At 41.3% G+C, this 18,321-nt stretch overlaps 1 protein-coding gene across 1 annotated transcript in view; it reads right to left on the bottom strand.

The window, feature by feature from the left end:
* Nucleotides 1-18,321, bottom strand: part of LOC145391846 (zwei Ig domain protein zig-8-like) — a 39,149-nt gene that overhangs the window by 17,896 nt on the left and 2,932 nt on the right. The window contains exons 3-5 of the mRNA XM_080266337.1: nucleotides 12,399-12,451; nucleotides 9,347-9,520; nucleotides 5,798-6,008 (exon numbers count right to left, since the gene is read on the bottom strand). Of these exons, the coding sequence (XP_080122463.1) occupies nucleotides 5,798-6,008; nucleotides 9,347-9,520; nucleotides 12,399-12,451 (438 nt within the window). The remainder of the gene's footprint in view (nucleotides 1-5,797; nucleotides 6,009-9,346; nucleotides 9,521-12,398; nucleotides 12,452-18,321) is intronic.

The raw sequence follows: 18,321 nt of genomic DNA, 5'->3' as shown, positions 1-18,321 counted from the left end.
AGCAGTTAATCAGGCCGCAGCTCAGTTCACTTCACTGTGACAAGGAACTTTCCCATGTGGAAGAAACACACAAGTTACCTCCTGAAGCAGTGATCCCTGATACATTAAAAAAATCACGATGATGGTCAGTTAACTAGCAGGGACCCTCAGTGATCCACAGCCCATCACAGGTCGAAAGTAAGAGTAGTGACTGTTAACTCAGGGATATCTGTGCAGATCCTTCTCTGTGGTTATACTACTTTGTTTGCATTTAAAAAATTGATAAACATATTATGACTCGACGCAACGCTATGTACGGGTACGTTAAGTTTACGGAGTGTCTTGTAGACAGGAGGGGAACAAACTCACGCATTGCTGGTAAAAGTATGTTATTCGGACAGAACAGTCAGCTGAAGATTCGTGTGCAAGAACTTGTATATTTCGTTTTTAAATGTCTTAACTGAGATGTTGTTCACGGTATCTGAGGGTAATCTGTTCCAGATATATACGATTCTGTTCAAGAAGAAGTAATTTGCTTCCTGGGATTGGAAACGCTTTCCTATAATTTTGCAACCATTACTCCTGGTTTGGTTCGACCGGTCTATTTCAAAATGTTTATTCATGTCCAAGTTGTCACATCTCTTCATGATTTTGAAAACTTCAATAAGGCCACATCTTAACCAGCGTATCGTTATGCTAAATAGTTTAAGTTCTTCAATGCGTTCCTCATACGGTTTGTTTTTCAATCGTGGTATCATTTTTGTGATTCTTCGCTGTATTTTCTTTGTTATTTCTACGTCCTTTCTGTGGTACGGAGACCAGAACTGCTTACAATTCTCGTGATAGGGGTGCACCAGCGAGTTGTACAAGGCAAGTATGTCTTTTTCCGATTTAAACTCTAAAGTCCTTCCAATAAATCCCACCAACGTGTTTGCAATTTTAACCACCTCGGTGCATTGCTTACTCGGTTTTAGGTCGTTTGATATTATCACACCAAGATCCTTTTCATTGTCTACGTGATAACTGGATATTGTTCAATTTGCAATTCGCATGGACGCTGTTATTTCCAATATGAAGTACTTTGCATTTATCTGTGTTGAAGTTCATTTGCCTTTTTTCTGTCCAGATTGCCAAAGTATTAAGGTCATTTTGTAACTGCTGCCAATGAAACGTTGTAGTTACTTTATTGGTTATTACAGTATCATCTACAAATATGGATATTTTCATTTTAAACCCTCATCTATGTCGTTTATGTAGATAATAAAAAAAGTATCGGTCCAAGTTCTGAGTCCTGGGGAACCCCATTCATCACATTAAGCCATTTGGACTCCTCGTTGTTTTCTGTCTGAAAGCCAGTCTTGTAACCATTTCTCGGTATTTCCTTCGATTCCATGGGCTTCTATTTTGCTTACGAGATGCAAGTGTGGGACAGTGTCAAATGCTTTATTAAAGTCGAGTTGTCATATGATTTGTAAACATCATGGAAGAAGTCCAATGAATTAGTTGAGCATGAACATCGATGTTTGAATCCATGCTGCGAGTCTTTAATTATATTTAATTATATTATTTTCTATATAATTAACTATTTTATCTCTTTTGAATCTTCCCATTAATCTGCACATACTGATAAGCTGATAACAGGAATTAGTAAAGAGAGGAGAGACAGGAAGGGGGATGAGGGGGAGGAAACGAGAGGAAATGAGAAAGGGAGGGATGAGGAAGGGGAAGAGGAAATGAAGAGAGAGATGAAGAGAGGGAGAGGGTGGAGAAGGGAGGAACAGAGGGAGGAACAGAGGGATGGGAAAAAGAAGAAGGATGAGGAAAGAGAGGAAGAGGTATGAGAAGGATCAAGGAACAGCAAAAGAGAGGGATTAGTAGAGGGGAGAGAGTGGAGAAGGATCAGGAGGAGGAAAAGAGACGGGGGAAGGGAAAAGGTTGATGAAATAAAAAAAATAGACGAGGAGAAGAGGAAAGAGGATATAGGCGAGGGAGAGGAAAACGGAAGAGGGGAATGAGAAGAGAGAAGAAGAGGGGGGTGAGGGAGAGAAGAAGGGTGAGGGAGAGAAGAAGGGTGAGGGAGGGGAAAGGGGAAGAGAGGAATGAGGAGAGACAGGAGGAGTTATGTATTAGGAGAAAAGGGAAAGGGAATAAGAGGGAGGGGGAAGGAAAACAGAGGGATGAGACGAAAGAGGACACGGTATAAGTAGGAGAAGGAGGAAGAAGGGAGAAGAGAGGGGGCGGAAAGTACAAAGAGGGATTGGGAGGGAGGAGGCAGAGAAAGAGGCACGAGGAGGTGGGGATGTATTGTCCATTCTTGTTATAATATGACGTTTTTACACAGTTCAGGAGAGATTTTTTTTTACTAACCCCGTTGCTGCAATACACCTCCCCAAAGTGATATATAATAATCTTTTATTGGCAGCTGGATTATAATAAAAATAATGTAGGTCAATGGAATAAAGGTACTGAATTATGCTATATGATGCAGGATTACTGGATGAACATGTATACTTGAAGGAAAAACCAAAAGTCAAAGATGAAAATTAGGACAGACTAACCTCTTCACTGCTATGTATTCTTAGATAAGGCGTTCACCAACCCCATTCACAACTATACGTCCTTCTTAAGTTATGTAAAATTGTCTCTTGGTGGTCTTATTAACTCATACACGGTCGGGACAACTCTAGTACTCTCTTCTTGGCGTCCCCATATGTTCTACTAAGCTTAGAGTGAGTTATAGGAGCCTGAGAGTGTTATCCGGGTAGCATTAACTGCTCATGGTAGAAAAACTTAAGTATCCTCTTCCAGTTAACATCAGGTGATTTTATTCAACTGAGAGTGAGTCATAGGAGCCAAAGACTTGACGCGAAAAAGACGTACTCGGAATGAGGGGTTAATTGTAGGGGAAAAAAGGAGGCGAAAAGCAGAGAGAAAGGAGGAGAAAGGACAGAGAGAGAGAATCAGATGCGAGAGAGACTAATTAGGAGAGGAATATTCTCTGTGGCGAGTGCTGACCGGAGTTCTAAATCAAAGAAAAAATTGTATTGCATTGTTGATTCTAATTGAGGGCACAGGCAACTGAGCGAGTCCTCGATATTCACATTCACTCACATCATCATCATCATCATCATCATCATCATCATCGTCATACTCATTCTCATCGTTGTCCTTATCGCCAATGTCATCTTCATCACCAACATCAGCATGAAAATCAGCGTCAAAATAAACATCATCATCATTAACATTACCTTCAACATTAGCATCATCATCGACATCTACACAACATCGGCAACGTTTTAGTCATCAGCATCATCGTCATCGCCAATATTATTGACATCTTTATCAACATCAACTTCACCATCAACATATTATTATCCGTATCATGCTGAAGAATCTACAGAACACATTAGGTAACACATGGGGATGATGATGATGATGATGATGATTATTGTTATTATCATCGTCATTATTATTTTCTATACAAGATAGTCCAAAATAACGCACAGATCGAACCCCGGTAGCGGTATGTTATATGTTAGGGAACGGCACAGCCCGCTGGTGTGGGCGTGGGTGTGACAGTGTGTGTAGGAAATGAACTAATAATGCAGGACAGACAGTAATAACGTTGAGTGAGCCGCCCCGGGAAACACACGAGAATCACCGGACTGAGAGGAAGAGGAGCATTAGAGATGGACGACCCTATGTATTCGTTGTATGTACCTTCCACTTTATTTCGGCCTGAACACCAATATTTTGCATTAAATATTGAGCTGTAGCAAGAAGTTTGTACTAGAGTATGGTGCTAGTCACGAACAAGTGCGATGGAAAGAATATGAAACCATAGTGTTGTATCTACCACTGAACTACGGTATACAATGAATGCTGGAAAAGGACAAAAATATAGTCCAATTAAGGTGGTCAGACTATGTATCTATCTATCTACCTGTCTATCTGTCTATCTATCTATCTATCTATCTATCTATCTACAGCCACACGCATGAGTCCCTTCAGAGGTGGCCACAGACAAATTTCCCTGTTCCCTACCATATGTCTAAAATCCCTCCAGCTTATATCCCCCTCTCTCATATAACTCACCACACCATCCCTCCATCACATCATGTGTTACCAATATATAATGAACGATATACCAGAGTAACCCCTAAACTGTCCTTCATAACTCAACCCAATATAACATCAGAGACTTATTGATGTACACTTCACGCAATAAACTACTGGCCTGGTTAATGACGTAACCTGACTAAACTCACCTGCACGAAGACGTAAGATAATGTTTACCCCATTTCCTTCTAAATTCCCAGTAAAACAATGGAAAAAAATATATATATACAGTTTTTAATAGTTTTGGATCAGAGTCACTATATATTAGAATGTATGACTGCCTTTTACTTTAATTCATTGATAGAAATAAGAAAGATAAGATTTACCCTGTTTCCTGTTAACGTCGCTTACTGGAAGGAAAGATTTTTTTCACTCTCTTCCTAATGATACTTCCCTCCGTATAAATTTCGTTCATTTTACTTCCTACTTAAGCAACCCTACACACAGGGATATATGAATGTCTGTAGCAGGTAAGAGGATTTTTGGCCTTAGGGAACGGACGATCAGGTATTCTCCTAGATACGGGGACACACAAAAAATAATCCCATTCTTATGGAATACACATTCCCGACGAAAAAGAATAAAAGACAGTGTTCTCGACAGCGCACAAGGCTCTGTACAACCTCTGCCTTAGATATTTATTTTACTTACTCCACCTTAGTCTTCTCGTGTATGTTATTGACGACTTTATATGGACATAAATTCCATAAGGAACATAAGAATAATATTAACAGGGCATATGAAGAAATATACCGATTTAGAGTGGTTAGGGAGTTACACTGATCTTCTTGCCTTCTATGGACGCAGTATTGCATTATTTTACACAGGCTACTACAAGAAGGCTTTGATCAGTAGACAATTGTTCTGGTAGTTGAGAGGTTGAAAACTGTCTCGATTAATCCTTGTAAATGATAGAATCTCCTAACCTGAAAAAGGGGACCAGAATATAATCTAAAATAAATACCCAACTGCGTCCATGGCACTGAAAAAGTTAACTCCTTCACGGATTTTATTTTTCCTGTTAATTTTGGCTATAGTATATCCAGGCGATTATACTGAACTGAGAGAAACTTCAAGAGGAGCGTTTAGATATATCCTTCACTGACTCCTCCAACATGAGATACTTCAACGTGAGACACACTTCCAAAGTTAAGTAGAATAATCCCGAGGAAAGTTCACCGTTATACACTAGCTCACCACTTCAAAACAGCAAATGTGAGACAAGTGGTAGCGAAGCAATAGCCAACATTCATCTATCTGGTAACTGTGTGAGAAGGATGAGGATGGAAGAGAGAGGGGAAAGGGATTATCAGCCCCCCCAGCCTTCCTCCTCCCTTATCCTTTCCCCTGTCACACAGTGGTACCAGGCATTTGCGTGTCTGGTTGCTGCTTCACTAGTGGTTGTCTCACGCATAATAGTCCGAACTGGGAGGCAGGTGTATAAGGCAGAACTTTCCTCGAGTGTACGATCACAAGCAAAAGTTCTCAGACGGTTCCCTGCTGGTCACGACGATGGAAGGTGTTATGTGAAGTATTTTAATGTGATAGCAATATGAAGTGCCCAAGAGAGTATTAAAAGGAAGGTTACCATCTGACGTCCAGGGGGTGGATGAGAAACATGGAAGACAGGATACAACGTCGGTAGGAAGCAATCGGAGAATGTAAAAAAGACGCTTCCTTACTCCCCAGTCCAACTCACCGACAACATGAAGAGTGAAGGCCCTGGATATCTTCGGCTCTGTTGACACCTGACACTCGTAGGTACCTGAGTCTGACACCTTGGCTAGGGCGAGGCGCAGAGTCCAGTCATCAGAGCCCTCAGAGTGTAGTGCAGAGAAGCGTTGGTCTGTAGTGTACGTGAAGAGCCCTGCCGTCAACACTTGCACGTCTTGGTGTCGCATCCATGTTACCTATAATTAAGACAAAATAACAATACCCTTTTTTTACCCTAACATGGTCTAATTTTGCCATTTCTCCATCCTGAATACTGAGTTGTGACAATAGATGAACACTTGAACATGATGCTGGCCAAGAAGAAGCTCTATGGCAAGGATGTGGGATTGTAGCACTTTCATTGTTTGTCACGGAGCTGTATGAAAGAAGCTACAAAAAGACGAAAATCTGGGTCCAGTTAGGTGAAAGTAGTATAGACAATACCCAATCATCAATCCATCTTCTGGCCTTATACTGATCAATTAGGAACGTGGGGGTACAGAGCTAGGCTAATCAGTCCAGACATTAAAGGTGAAAGAGGCCAGTCACTCGTCCCTCTGTGGTATTAACTAAACAAACAACAACAAACAACCCTTGGATGCAAACCCTTATAGCCCATATCTGGTTAAAGTTTTTATTACACACTAACTATGATGCATCCATACGCAGACAATATAAATAGTATATCATTTGGACGGAGGTACAATAGGTTTCCCTTTAGCAGGCTTAATCGTCTCCTGTTAACGAGAACAAGAGTAAACTGAAGGACCAAACGTTAAAGTGATACTCTATCCTCCTCCCCCCCCTAAAAAAAAAAGGTTAAAATCTTCTTAGACAGTAATATTACTGTAGTTGAATTACATACCACGGACGCATTTCCAGCCGTATGACACATTTACATAACTTTATAATGCATTAAAAGAATTCGTGTAACTTGTGACCAAGAGACACGCAGTGGTTCTCTTAATTTCCTTGTTCGTATTTTGTAAGTATTGCTTCTATCTGACTGAATAAACTGCTATATATACGACTTTTCATTTTTGTTTTTTTATTGCGGCAGTAGACCCTTGGAATGAGGAAGTCTTAGAGTGTCCTCATTTACGTCTTAGATATCAATAGTTGCCTGCAATTTTGTCCTTAGCCATGCATAGATTGTTTTAATTATTCACTTTTTTTTACTGATCATTATTGTCATTAGTGTTCATAAAAGCAACGTTATGCTAATTTGTACTTCAAAAACTGATCCCCTCTTTTCATATATATCTCTGTGTTGGCATGTTACTTTCCTCATGTTTGTTTCAACCGATTTAATTAAAACTTTCACAGCATACAACACACACACAGCTCAGCCTGGTGGAAAAAAATCATGGTAGTTGGTGTTCAAACAGCTACGGGAATGTAAGTTTAATGTGGCAAAAGTTTCATGGCTAATTTTTCAAGCAATGATAGTCTGCTATTTTTCATGATAATTGCATGCTCGAAGCGGCAGTGTGATCACAGCACAACACTAATGTATTTAATGATATTTTTATTATACTTGGACTGACCAGAGTTTTGTGATTTATGTCAAGTATTTGGGGGATTTACTGAGCTTAATGAAATTTGAAAAGGTTTATATTTGGGAGAGGCGGTGGCTGAATCGGTAGAGAGGCGGCCTGCAGTTCGAATGGACCCAGCATCGAATCCCGGCTTGGGCAGGGAACAGTTTAAGGATTTGAATTTCCTAAAAGCAGACTTTCCTGATCTACCAGATGACCCGCCGACATGTCGTAGAAATACCCCCGCTAATACCAATACACCAGTCCTGTATGAGACAGCCCTAGCATGTATTCAATATGGACGGTGGGTGTTAGCGCCGAAGTGGTGGCATGTGGAGGTGTAGGAGGACTACTGGGCCTTGGGATAGGACACTGCCACCGAGATGTAGGCCCTGAAGTCTTTGCCCAGAGTCGGACAAGTAAAAAAAAAAAAAAAAAAAAAAAAACAGCTTTGAATGAAATGTAAATAATAATAATAATAATAACAATAATGATAACAATAACAGTAACAATAATAGCAATAATAGACCCATGATCAAAAAACCAAACTTGAAAGAATTCTAGTCACTGGTGTTTGGTATCGCAGCTATTATATAACCACTGCATAATTTGGTACCAAGGACAAATAAAGGCATAACAGAGTCTAACAAAAAAAAAAAAAAAAAAAACTTACATTTTAAAAGGCAAGTTCCATTCACATCTGTTCAAGGACAAAAAAACAAAATCTTAAAGGCAACTTAAGTGAGCAAAATCATGGCATTTCTCAAAGTTTGCTTCTAACAGATAAATACGGGAAATGTATCCACTTGTATTTACAATTCATATGAAAAGAATGGCAGTGAAATAGCGTTGGACAGTGCGACATGGAGGCGATTTGTTTGTGGCCACTCCGTAAGCCTTACGGAATTGAGGAGTCTGGCAATAGATAATAGACAGATGAAAAGAATAAAAAAATAAGCAGGTTGACGGCACGTTCGAATCAAACTGGTCTCGTATCGTTACTGCAATTGGAATTTGTACAAGTGTTTTTTGAGATCTTTGTATTGTCTCGTGGTTCTGTAGTTGTCTTTTAATTATTTCCAGCTCGACTTTATATACTGTTTTGTACTATAAAATAATAAAGCACCCATAACGAAAAACAAAATCTTAAAATGCGTCACATGAATACTTATATAATTGCTTTGCTTTCATGTGATGGAACTGAGCAACTCCCACAACTTGAAAACTTAGTCATTGGTGTATGGAATTCGGTGAGCTATAGTTATGAAGAAGTGACGACACTCCTTAACTGCCAGTCAAAATTGCCTTCCAGTCTGACAACACTTGGCCATCAACTAAGCTGAAAGGGGGTAGGGATTACTAGTCCGTTATGAGTAAATGCACTGTAGCAATTTTCAGGTTAATCAGTTCAGAGGTTTGGGCTTGAGGTAATGATATCAAGCGTCGGTTAGAAGAACAATCAACACGTAGAAGGAAGGGAATAAACAAAGCATTTCCTTGTAGGGAAATGTAGGAACGAGGACTAGAATTAACTAGATCATAGGCCAGATGAAATTTCCCTGATCAGACTATTGAAATATTAACCCCAAAACTGAAGTATCTTCCTAACTACTCGCACTAGAGAACTGAAAACAAAACCAGATGATTTCTGTAGTAAACATGTCATTGCCAATATATCTGAAAAGGCAGTTAAGAACGTCCTCCACGCTCTCCCCACCTCCCTGCTGTTACGGTTGGTGTTGATCTGTGACCTTTAAGTTGATTCCAATTGAGCACTGATTCTTACCATGCGGTTTGAACTGGGCGACTGAAGCACTAACAAGACGATTTCAGCAAGATAATATTGAGTTGATGAATAAAGACCAATTTAATAGTAACCAGATGACTGAAAACAGATCAGTGTTAGACAACCAATCATTTACAGAGGCCAGCCGATTTTGGTATTAACCTGATGATTACGTAAACCAGATGCTTTATTTATTTATTTTTCTACTTACTACACGATTCCCAAGGTGTTTGACGAGGCAGTGAAGAAAAGCAGTTCTGCCAGCAGCTGCCACCACCCTGTTGCTGCTGCTGTTGTCGAACTGTGGCCTCAGGAGGGGTTGGTCCCACCTTGGCGCTGGTCGGGAGGGGGGTGCTCGCTCCAGACGGTTATTGCCGCTTGTGCTCTGTGGGGTTGGAGGGAGAAAGTATAAATAAAGAATCTGAAACCTATTAAATCCGGTGACGCATTTTGTTTGTTTACTTTGTTTTAGCTCGTGGAAGGTGCAGGAGAGGGACGCCTTCAGGCAGTGGCACCAATTAAACTGGATGGTGAAGGTACCCGATTACTCAAACGTCCCTCACTTTCTGTATCTCCCAAAGGAGTATAATGGACTACTGGAAAAGGACAACTTCAGCCTGCAGTTGACCAGGGTCACGTCCACATGGGCCTGGAGCTCAACGACAACAGCTCCAGATTCGTACGTTCCATTCGTATATATTTCTGCCTGAGAGATTATGAGTATTCTCTTTCAAACAGAATATAGTCTTTTAGAAGTAACTCTAATAAAATAAACGAGACAAAATATAATGCAAGGCAATAAACTTATTCTTGACTATATGATAATCAAATCTCCACACTAGTAAATTGCTCTGATTATATATTTTTTTTTATTTCTTTTATTTTTCACTTCGGTATACCCACTAATTTGACTATGAAGTATTTTGTAGCTGTGCTAATGAAAACCAAAACTGAAACACCCGCTCTCACGCACGCATCAACACGTTCACCTTGGCAGCGTCTTAATTTCATGGTTACAGTACTATGCAGATCATGAGATACTTCTTGAAAAGAGTGGATTAGAATATAGCATTCCTTAACATCTTCTACTTTCACGGTTCTCTTTTAAGCTTGAAAATTTTGTCTGATAGCATTAAATGTATATGTAAGGGATGTACTCAACCTTTTGGAGCTATGCTCAGGAAATTGTTTGAATGTTCTCTCTCTCTCTCTCTCTCTCTCTCTCTCGCCCATATTGATTAAAACTGAAAACTCGGAGGTGAAAATGAACCCCTACTTCTTCACTACCATTCTTGGAACACCTGTGACTTTTGAATGTGATCAGCCTGTATCCCACTTTAGAGTGTAGTCACGAACCATACAGAAATTTCAGATCTATCGTCACATGCTTATAATAAATGGTTAAAAAATGCGAGCTTGTATAAATCAACTTGTTCTTATTTCATACACTAAAAGCAGCTGTGCCTTTCTTTGTGTGTGTGTGTGTGTGTGTGTGTGTGTGTGTGTGTGTGTGTGTGTGAGGCAACTTGCAACTCATCATACCAGCGGAGCTTGGTGGGCAGACAGGTGGAGTCACGGGGTGGGATAGTGGGTGGATGAATGGGTGAGATGGTACAGATTGGGTGAGCAGGATGGGTGTGCAGGGTAGATAGCTGGATGCATGTGAATGGTGAATGGAGGGGAGTGGGTAAATAGGCACGATGGAGTGAATGGGTACGTGATTGGGGTGGGGTTACTCAGGGTGTAGGCAGGCAGAGTGCAGTGACTGGGTGTGTGGATGGACAAGCAGGGTGCCTGGAAGAGATGGGTGCGCTGGGTGGGTGGGGCGACAGAGTAGATGTAGTGGGCAGAGTGGGTGGGGTGGATGGGCGACCGGGATAGGCAGAGCAGAATGGGTGGGTGGTTGAGTTAGTGGGATGGGTATGTGGGCTGGGATGGGTGGGTGGATGGGATTTATGGGTTGGTAGGTGTCAAAGGACAGGACAGAAAGATGGCCTTGCTACACAAGGTGAGCGGCTATGTATGTGGGTTTGTGACTGGGTGGAAATGTGGGTGGACAGGGGAAATTAGGCTTAATGTGGAATAGGTCCATGACGTAAATAGGCCCATAGGTGGAAAACGTATGTGTGGCAAAACAGGTTCATGAGGGGATACGTCCTTTGGAGAAATCAACCCAAGTGGAAACATAGCCCAGCAGGTAACAAAGGGCCATAGCAGAAAAAGGTCCATGGAAGAAAAAATCAGTATTAGTCATTAGCTTTTCCACTTGGGGAGAAAATAGGCCCATGTGGAAGAATAAGTTAATGGTGAAAATAAGTTTATGGAAGAAGATTGGTCAATGGCCAGAAAACGTGTCCATGGGGAAAAAATAGGTCGACTGTATGGAAAAAGTAGGTCACTGGAAGGATAGAAGTTCCAAAGAAAGAAAGATTTGTCCAGAGGAAACAGGTCAATGGAGGAAATCTGTCCAGCGCGGAAAATAGATTCAGATGAAGAGGAAAAAGATCCACGGGAGAATGCAAGTTCATGGACGGAGGAAACTGATCCACGCATGAAAATTGGATCATGAGATAAATATGACCAAGGGGGAAAGTAAAGTCAAGGAAAAAGGGGGTCAAGGGGGAAAATAACTCCATGAAGGAAAATGGATCCATGAGATGAGATCAGGTCCATGAGAAAAACAGATGTGGGTGGAAAGGGGAGGGACTGACCCATAGAGGATGTTGCTGGAGACGGGCTTATGTTCTTATTACCACCACCAAGAAGGATATACTTTTGCCGGCTTTGGTTTGTTTGTCTGTTTTTCTGTTGGTCTGTTAGCAGGATTACTCAAAAAGTTATGAACGGCTTTTGCTGAACTTTTTTTGGAGGGGTAGGGTATGGCCCAAGGAACAATCCATAATATTTTGGTGGTGATCCGGATCATCATCGGGATCCAGGAATTTTTTAAAAGGTTCTTTAGCATTGCGGGATTGTGGCACTTTCAAAATGTTTGCTTCCAACTCGATAACTAATGCCTGCAGTGCTTGCCCCTCCGCCTTGGCGGAGGTTTGTAATCTCGAATTGCTCTTGCTCTGATAATGTGACCCTGTGTACTTAAATAATATCTGTGGTAAATCTTCAGTGACCAAAACTGACTACGATATCTGACAGCAGATCAGTGTCATTAATGTCGGATGCTGTGCAGACTACTATTCAAAGATCCATGAAAAGAAAATAAAGCGAAGAAATAGGACAGGACTTCTGTTATCGAGTGTACCTACCTGATTTCCACTGATACCCACGCCTACACTGCTGCCGCTTACTGCCCTCGGCACTGTGGGGAGAAAAGAAAGAAAAATAAGAACATTGCTGACCAAAATGGTGAGGAAAGGACACAAACAGCTGAGTTATATATCGTTGCTCATCCCTACCAGGTTCATAAGATCGACGTGTGCTTACTTTCTCCTGGTTCTTTGCCCTGTTCTGATAGGAGAAAACGTTGATGTAAACAGTCGCCCCCTCCCCCCATACTGACCTACATACAAAGCTCATCTTCCTGGTGTGCATTACAACTCCACTACCCCCTCACCAATCTCTCTCTCACACACACACACACACACACACACACACACACACACACACACACACACACACACACACACACACACACACACTTTTTCTACCCCCACGTACTGAACTATTAGAAACCAGCAGGTTACACCCTCCTGCTGCGACACCATCCCTCACACAATTTTACTCGTGACTTCACAGGGGATATTTATTCTATCTTGCTCTACTGCCCGCTAATTTACTAATGTTCCAGCATCACAGTCAAAGGGCTATATAGAGTTGCCTTTTCCTCGACCACTTAGTCTTTCTGTTTTAGTTCGTTCCTTTATCATTGTTATGCAGTTATTCTCTTCAACTTCTTATCTCCTTCACTGTTATTCATTTTTTTCAAGCTACTACTCTCTATTTACATCTGTTTTGTCACATTTTCTCTCTATATGTAAGTTGCTTAGTCTTTTATTTGTTTTTCCTCCACATTGCCTCTGTTCATTCTTCCATTCCTTTCATATTCCTTTTTCTCTCTCTCTCTGACGTATAGGTTGTGGCATACGTACTAACAAGCTCTTCTGCCTTCCAGCAACGTGTTGTGTAATATGCGTAAACTCACAGTACATATACACTGATTCTTCTTCATCGTTTCCGTCTTACCTGGAGGGATAAAGGAGATTGCGTAATTTATCTTTAATTCCAAGAGGCGTAAAATGTTTATAAGGAAAAAAAATACCCATAGATGTATTTTTTTAAATAACTGAGAAGAAAGTATTCAAGAATTTCTGTCCACGTCGAGCTGAAACTGTTGAACAACCACAAACAAAATTTCGCTGACGCATCTCTACCTGGAGTGGTAATGGAAAGTGTGATGATTTTCTCTTTTTTTGTTTAACTGATAGCAATACGAAGTTCACAACAAAAGCATTATTAGATGAATGAATACTCTATAGTCTGCATTCTCTTCCGGTTAAGGGAACCCCTTAACACCTCTTCCTTAGCTATTTATTTTTGGATTTTGCTGGCTAATAGTCTTTTATTCGTTATTTATGCAGAGTATGGTGATATTAGAATGATTTAAGGAACACAGAGGAGGACGGCAAGGTGTGGTAAGGGTTCGTACCCCCATCGGGTAAGAAGACTCCCTAGCACTTCTTCCTTAGCGATTTATTTTTGGATGCGGCTACTTAACAGCGATTTATATGTTTTTATATGGTCAGTATGGCCAGCAATGTACAGTAATAAGCAAAATAAATCGCTTCGGAAGAGGTGTGGGGGAGAAACGGGCCATTTGTGGTTAAAAAGTCACAAGAGTCACTTGAGTATGCAGATCGATCACATACGGCACATGCTCTTTATCCCAGCCGGTACTGAAACACTGTCAGGTCTGCTAGAAAATAATACGATATGCTAGCGTGGAATGAGTGATTGCCTAAGAGAATGCATCTGAGTGACGTGGAGAGGGATGGGGAAGGGGGAAACCAAAGAGATGAAAGAGTGGTGTGGAGAGGTACAATTGACAGCATATGAAGTAGGACAGCATCAGCATGTACAGCATTTGGTACACTGACAGCCTTGCCATAATCACATGTTTATTGGTGGCACTGACATGAAAGAACGGAGATGCCAAATATTAAGTGAAATGGCCAAGTAACTGTGATGCCTATAGGTGAGAAATTGTAGCTAGACCTCAGCTTCACACACACTATCCCAAGTTTATCTGTGGCTAACTGTACATGAGTGAGGATGTGATTAGGAGAGAGGGCAGCTTGACGGCGGAGGACAGAATGACATGAAGGCGATTCGTTTGTGTCCACCCCTTCCGGGATTAAGGTGTCTGGATATAGACTGCGATATTTTTTAAAACCTAACTTGTATTAGATCTGAATCCAAGGAGTGTATAGGAATTATCGACCGTGACTGTACGTTTGTATCTTTCTCCCGATTAGAATTCAGTTTGCAACACACACACACACACACACGTAAGTTAATGTCACCCAAAACACCATCATTCCTGTTTATTTTTTTTATACTTATAACAAGATAAAGCAAATAACACCATATCAACTGTGACCATTTAGTTAAATTTTATCTCAAGATACTATCAAACAATGACGATAGTTCTTTACCTTATCGTGGCCCAGATTTTCATTTTTCTGGTGCTTATAACATACAGCAGAAGACAGTGCTACGGCAATACATCCTTTCCAGGCACTTTTTCCTGACTATCATATCATATCCTAGTGGTAATCTATTGTTACAAATCAACATTCGTGATGGAGAGATGGTAATTTCAGGCCAAGTTAAAGTAAAAAAAGAGTATATATTAATTCTGCAAGATAATTTTTGGCCAAGTTCAAAAAAGTATATGTTAATTTTGCAAACAATGCTTGGAGTGGGCTTGAGCTTTCCCATCCACTTTATTGCTATGATGGCCCAAGTGTCACTCTCTCCCTGGCCACAAAGGCATCGTAAACTTAATGCCAATATTTCGCCCAAAGTTCCTCCAGACTCTTCCACCTCCTTACTTTCCTTCTTTTCCTCTCTCCCTCCCTCCCTCACACACTCTTCCTTCTTGCCCTTCACATTTTCTCTCCCTCCCTTACGCTTTCCACTTTTCTCGTCCAATTTTTCCTTTCATTGCTGCATTCCTACACCTGTTCCTCCTTCCTTCCTTGCTTCCTTCTCCCAGTCTCCAACCAGATCTTCCCTCACTCCCACTTCTCCTTCTTTTGCTTTGTTTCTTCCCCTCCTCCTTCCCTGTTCGCCCCTTTTTTCTTTTTTCACATCTTTCTTCCCATTCATTTCCTCCTCCTTTTTCTTTTTTCTTTTTTTTTTCTCATCATCCTTCATTCCCTCCTCCATTTCTGCTTGCTCTTTCTTCCCTCCCCCCTGTCTTCCTTCCTTTCTTTCTATATTCCTTCTGTCATTCATTCATTCATTCAGGCATTCAGGCATTCAGTCTTTCCTTCTTACCTTCCTTCCTTCCTTCCTTGGCTTCTCTTCTTCCCTTCCATATCTTCTTATCTCCCTATATCAAGCTTTCATTTTCATTCCTGCCTTCCCTCTTTTCTTCCTTCCTTTCTTCTTTTTCTACCCTTCGATCCTTCCTTTTCTTCTTCCTCCTTTTTCTGGGTAATTGAAGACTTTAATTCCTTCCGTCCTTCCCGACGCCCTTTCTCCCTCCTTTCTTTCTCACATTCCCCCCTTCCTCCTTTTCCACCCTTCCTTCTATCCTTCCCTCCCTTCTTCCTTCCCTTCCTTCCTTCTATCCTTCCCTCCCTTCCTTCTATCCTTCCTTCCTTCCTTCCTTTCCTCTTTTCTTCCCTCTATCTCATACCCTCCTTCCTTTCTCACTTTACAGTTCTTCCTTCAGTTCCTTCCACTTCTCGTCTTTCTTTTCCGTTCATGTCCTTCTTTTTTATATTTTTCCCTTCCTGTCTTTCTCTTTCCTTCACATTTGATAACCTCCTTCCTTCCTTCTGTCTTTCTCCCGCTTCTCTGCCTCCAATCCTTGCCTTACTCTCAGCTTCCTTCCTTCTTTTCCTTCAGATTCTCCCTTCCTTCTCTCTGTCTCCTCAACTCTTCTTTGCCTCCCTCCCATCCTTCTCTCTCATATTCTTCTTTCTTTCTTACTTCTTTCATTATTTTGCTTTCCTTCCTTCCTTCCTCACTTCCACACTTGCTTGCTTGCCAGCTTGTGTTCCTACCTTACGTCCTGCAATCCTACTTTCCTTCTTCTTTCCTTATTTCCCTCCTTCCTTCCTTGTTTCCTTCCTCCCTCCATCCCTCTCTTCCTTTCTTCTTTCTTTCTCTCCTCCCTCCCTCTCTTCCTTCCTTCCTACCTTCCCTCTCTGCCAGCCTCTCAGCTAAGGATCTTTTACACACTCTTTATTGCCTCTCATTTCCTCTTTTCGTCTTGCTGTCTCCATTTCTTTTTTTTTTTTTTTTGCTATTTGTGCCTCTTTGTACCCATGCCTCTGCTCGCCTGTGTTTCCTTAGTCTCTCTCTCTCTCTCTCTCTCTCTTTCTTTATTTCCTTGTGGCTGTTTCCTTGTATTGTTCTATACTTTCCTCTCCTTTTCTCCTTTCTGCCTGCACTCTTCCACATTTCTCCTCTCTCTCTCTCTCTCTCTCTCTCTCTCTTACACACACACACACACACACATATTCCCCAGGCTGACTTTCTCTCTCTCTCTCTCTCTCTCTCTGCCTTTCGTCTTCCCTGTTTCCTCATGCTGGTTGGACTCTTCGATATACCGGTAGTTTGTTCCTCACTTTACCCTGTTCACACATCCGAGTCAATAGGGACCTAGATGTTCATTCGGTTGTTGTGCGACGTATTCTGGGGGAAAACTGGAACTTAAAGATAATCATTCTCTGCCTTAAGTACTCTCGCACCGTGGATAGTAATGGATAAATTTTTAAATATTTTTCTTCTCGTATTCGTCATCTTCATCGTCATCATTGTCGTCATCGTCGTCATCACCAGTCATCATCGTCGCTGTCACTATCATCTTCATCATTATCATCATTATCATCGTCTTCGTTGTCATCGTCATCGTCATCATCATCATCATCACCATATTCTTCTTCTTGTTCTCCCTCATTCCTGACGGCAAAACTTCTGCTCCTATGACTTATGTCCTGCTTTTATTCTCTTCATCTCACCCACCTTCCCATGTCACCTTCCCCTCCCCCACCTCTCTCTCTCTCTCTCTCTCTCTCTCTCTCTCTCTCATCATACTATCCTTTATCTTATTTCTCAGCAATGAATGCATACATAATTGGTTGACCACCGCTAGTCTTCTTCAGTACAGTATATTCCCCCAGTGTGTGCACTATATTCAGCATTGTGTGTGTGTGTGTGTGTGTGTGTGTGTGTGTGTGTGTGTGTGTGTGTGTGTGTGTGTGCGTGCGTGCGTGCGTGCGTGCGTGCGAGCGCGCGCGCGCGCGCGCGCCCTATATGTATACGTGTAACCAATGTCTTCCGGGATTAGGCTATATCAGTATGGTTACTGAAGTCCTCATGGGTGAATTATGAGGGAGACCATTTTCGTCCATAACGTCATCAGTAAGTCTAACACCACTGCGACTGAGTATTAGATCCATACTGAGATACAGCGACATTTATCACTTGAATTTATGGGAAAAAAAAAAACGAAGATTGGCACACATCTTGGAATACCAAGTAGGCCTATTTACAGGGCTGTTGGTCCAGTACGCCTGCCTGTCTTACATGTTATCCGGATGGGTCACTTTGCTGGTATGAGGAGCAGATATTTTGCTTGATTACGAAATTACCTCTGAACCATGCTTTCAATGTGCGTAAAAAGAAGACAGTGTAAGTACTAATAGTGATATCAAAACAAACTGATACAGGGTAGATATTGGGAAAGCTACATGAGCAATCCCTAGAACATAATCGTTCAAGAAATCTGGTGTGTAGTATATGGACTGCGCTGTACATTTGCAAATGAAAAAAGTGGGGTTTGTAGTATGTCCTTATATTTTATTACTGGTATGCACATCATTCCCACTTACATGCAATAATTGTTGTCTTGATTATTGTACTGTTACTACTGACACAGTGTTCTATCTATCTATCTATTGCCAGACGCCATAATCCCGTAAGGGATGGCCATTT

Source organism: Coenobita brevimanus, chromosome 2 (genome assembly GCF_032717465.1).
Source record: "Coenobita brevimanus isolate Jiangsu-jjx chromosome 2, ASM3271746v2, whole genome shotgun sequence".
Taxonomy (NCBI): Eukaryota; Metazoa; Arthropoda; class Malacostraca; order Decapoda; family Coenobitidae; genus Coenobita; species Coenobita brevimanus.
This window is presented reverse-complemented; position numbering and strand designations above follow the sequence as displayed.